The sequence below is a fragment of the Sphaeroforma arctica genome (assembly GCF_001186125.1).
Source record: "Sphaeroforma arctica JP610 unplaced genomic scaffold supercont1.236, whole genome shotgun sequence".
NCBI lineage: Eukaryota > Ichthyosporea > Ichthyophonida > Sphaeroforma > Sphaeroforma arctica.
The window spans coordinates 86,308-89,447 of NW_014040322.1; the positions used below are offsets into that span (position 1 = coordinate 86,308).

At 37.8% G+C, this 3,140-nt stretch overlaps 1 protein-coding gene across 1 annotated transcript; it reads left to right on the forward strand.

The window, feature by feature from the left end:
- Positions 1-315: 315 nt before the first annotated feature.
- SARC_04300 (hypothetical protein) lies at positions 316-3,008 on the forward strand (the record flags this gene model as incomplete). The annotated part of the gene is made up of 4 exons (XM_014301886.1): positions 316-406; positions 1,043-1,148; positions 2,023-2,108; positions 2,626-3,008. The coding sequence occupies 4 exons, from the start codon at positions 316-318 to the stop codon at positions 3,006-3,008; spliced, it is 666 nt and encodes a 221-aa protein (XP_014157361.1).
- Between the last annotated feature and the right edge of the window lie 132 nt (positions 3,009-3,140).

Below are 3,140 nucleotides of genomic sequence, written 5' to 3' on the forward strand. Positions count from 1 at the left end.
TATGTGTGTGTGTGTGTGTGTGTGTGTGTACGGTACTGTACTATATATTTATACCTGTATAAAACTGTATTAGTACATGTATATACCCATATATATAACTATGTACGTATATGTACATACCCATATATATACAACTATGTACGTATATGCATATACCCATATACATAACTGTGTATGTATACGTATATGCTATCTATGTATATATCTTAATTACTCATACGGCGAATATCCCTGATTTAGATCAACTCGCTGGACGGGCGGGTGACCCTTCACACAGATTCCCTGGGCGTGTTAAATGATCTGGCTACGAACTACATGGAGCAGCAAGTGTCAGCAAAAGTGTCAAAGAATATGTCAAATGATGGCCAGGCAACTGACGACCGGAATGTATCGGCCAGTGGACCAGGTACAGCCCATCGAGGGCTGTGTTGTGAATCAATTGTATATGATATGATATGTATTTTATGTGGTGTATGGAATTTCGTATCATAAATATGATATTTATTTTAAATGAGTGTTATTTGCGTTTTTCAATGATATGAAATATGATATATATTTTGTGGTATATGAATTTTGTATCATATATGATATTTATTTTACGTACTATACGGATTTCTGTACGATATACAATTTGATGTCTATTTTATGTTTAGTATATAGGGTTTTTTTCCTATATGATGATTTTTGTACGATATATGATATGTGTATGTTAAATTCATTGATACGGGCAGTACAACACATCGGGTGTGAGTTCATAAACGTATTCTATAATTGAATATGTATATATTGTTTTCTTCGCATTGATAAATATAATATTGTATATCATACAAAAATTCGTATAGTACGTAAAATAAATATCATATCATATTTGTGACAAAAATAAAAATAACACAAAATAGAGATCGTAATATATATATGGTGGGCATTCAAAATGAGCATTAGGGGCACCCAACATCGTCTATAAATATAGGGTTTATTCTATGTTTCACACATGAGCCACTCCTCACACCGCTGTTTTCTTCGTATACCTTGCGCTGAGTAGGGCTGGCGCGTGAACCAGACTTGACACAGAGTCAAGCTTTAGGCCTGACTTTGGCAGTGAATGAGGATCTGTACACACCTGCACACACTCCCTATCCCGAGAAAGGGTAAGTGTACCGGATCTTTGAGCTGAGACTGTTGTTCTTATCAATGGGAGATATTAGTACGGATAGATTTATCACGGCGTCCCCAGTACTGCACCTATTTGGGAGAGTCATAGGGCCAAGGCACACGACTAAAGTCTTAATACTTCGAAGGGTAGCTGTGACTCTCGTTGAAATAGAAGATCAAACCACACCTCTGTGTATTCATTCCTATAGACAAACTGGGACCACTTTCATATCTGTGTATGTAGTGTGTACGAATGGCCGTCACATCCAGGATAGCGCCACGCCAACTACCCGACTAATATGTGCCGTTTACAGCTCTGATATATGTATATATTATTCTTGTATGTGTATGTAGAAACATAGGATATTGTCTATCTATTAATAGATTAGCGTATAGGCTTTTGCCATCTATTGTTACATAGTAAGCATATGGGCTACTGTCTATCTATCATTGATTTGAAACGTATGGGCTTTTGTCTATCTAGAAACGGATTGGAAACATATAGGCTTCTGTCTATCTATTATTATAATGTAAACATGTATGCTTTTGTCTATACGGTATCAGATTGTAAACATATATGCTTTTGCCTTTATTGTATCAGGTTATAAATATATAGGCTTTTTTCCATCTACTATTATATTGTATACATATAGGCGTTTGTATACCTATTTTTAAACTTTATAGTTATAGGCTTTTTTCATCTATTGTCGGGTTAAAAACTTATAGACTTTTAATCTATTTTTAGATTTGAAACGTATAGGCTGTTGTCTATCTATTATTGGATTTGCACAGTCTGTCTATGTATTGGCTGTATTATTCTACTAATGGCTTGGTACAATTCAGCCCCACCCCTAATTGTTTTCCCAATAGTCTGATGTACCAAGCAAGGAAAGCCTTTGAAGATCTGCCCGGAGCTGCCGACGACCGGGATGACGACAACACCGGTATACTTATCGGTTTGTTTTATATCAGTTCGTCCCGGTATGTTTATTTTGTTAATATCAGAATGTTCGTTCAGTTAATACCCCGATGTTTCTTTAGTAAATGCCGGGATGTTCTATACCAGCTAATCCCGGTATGTATATATCATGAAAACCGGTATATTTATTCCGTGGAAACCGGTATGTATAACTAGCTAATATACATACCGGGATGTTCTTCCAGTTACTACCTAGATGTTTATTTTGTTACTGCCGCGATGTTTCTCTTTTAGGGTTAGGGTTAAAGTTACGGTTTAGGGTATTAAGTCACTTATATGTTGGGTGGCAATAAAGTCTCCAGTAGACCCATCCCATCCTATCCGCATGTCTCGAGTCAATTCATGATCTGTGCTGGTCCCAGGCACTTGTTCATATTCTAAAGTCACACACGCCAAATACAAAGTTTTGACGGTTTTCAGACCCAATTTTGTTTTTTTTTGGTTTGTTTTTTGTTTTAGTTGCTCATGCCAATATATGGTCCCAATTTCTGTAGACTACGAAACAAGCAGCGGCCACAGCTTCGAGATTATCGGGTCACAGACTAGACAGATACTGCATTCCATGACACCTGCGCACACAGAGGCAGGAGAGGATGCTCTAGACCCTACTATAGGCCCTGAATTATCCGAATCAGACCAGCAACCAGCCATGCCGAGTGTTGACTATGAGTCATCGATACCAGGCCCGGTTCAGGACTCATCTATACCCAGCTATGTACCAGGTTCCTCGGATATCGAAGATCCCGCCCACAATAATTCCTACGAGCGTGTTTCCATTACGTCTCTGCTTTCGCACGTCTCGTCGTCTACGGCACAGGTGTGTGCAACCGTATTCACCGCACACATGCTTGTCGTTTCCTCTTATGTATGGATATAGAAGTCTCTATGTATTTATGTATTTTGGCTTCCTTCTGGTTCTTCCATGTATCTGTATATATCATTGAATTTTCGTTTCCTTTTGTGTTTGTGTCTTATGTTTTCATGCATATGTATAATCATGGTTTAGTTT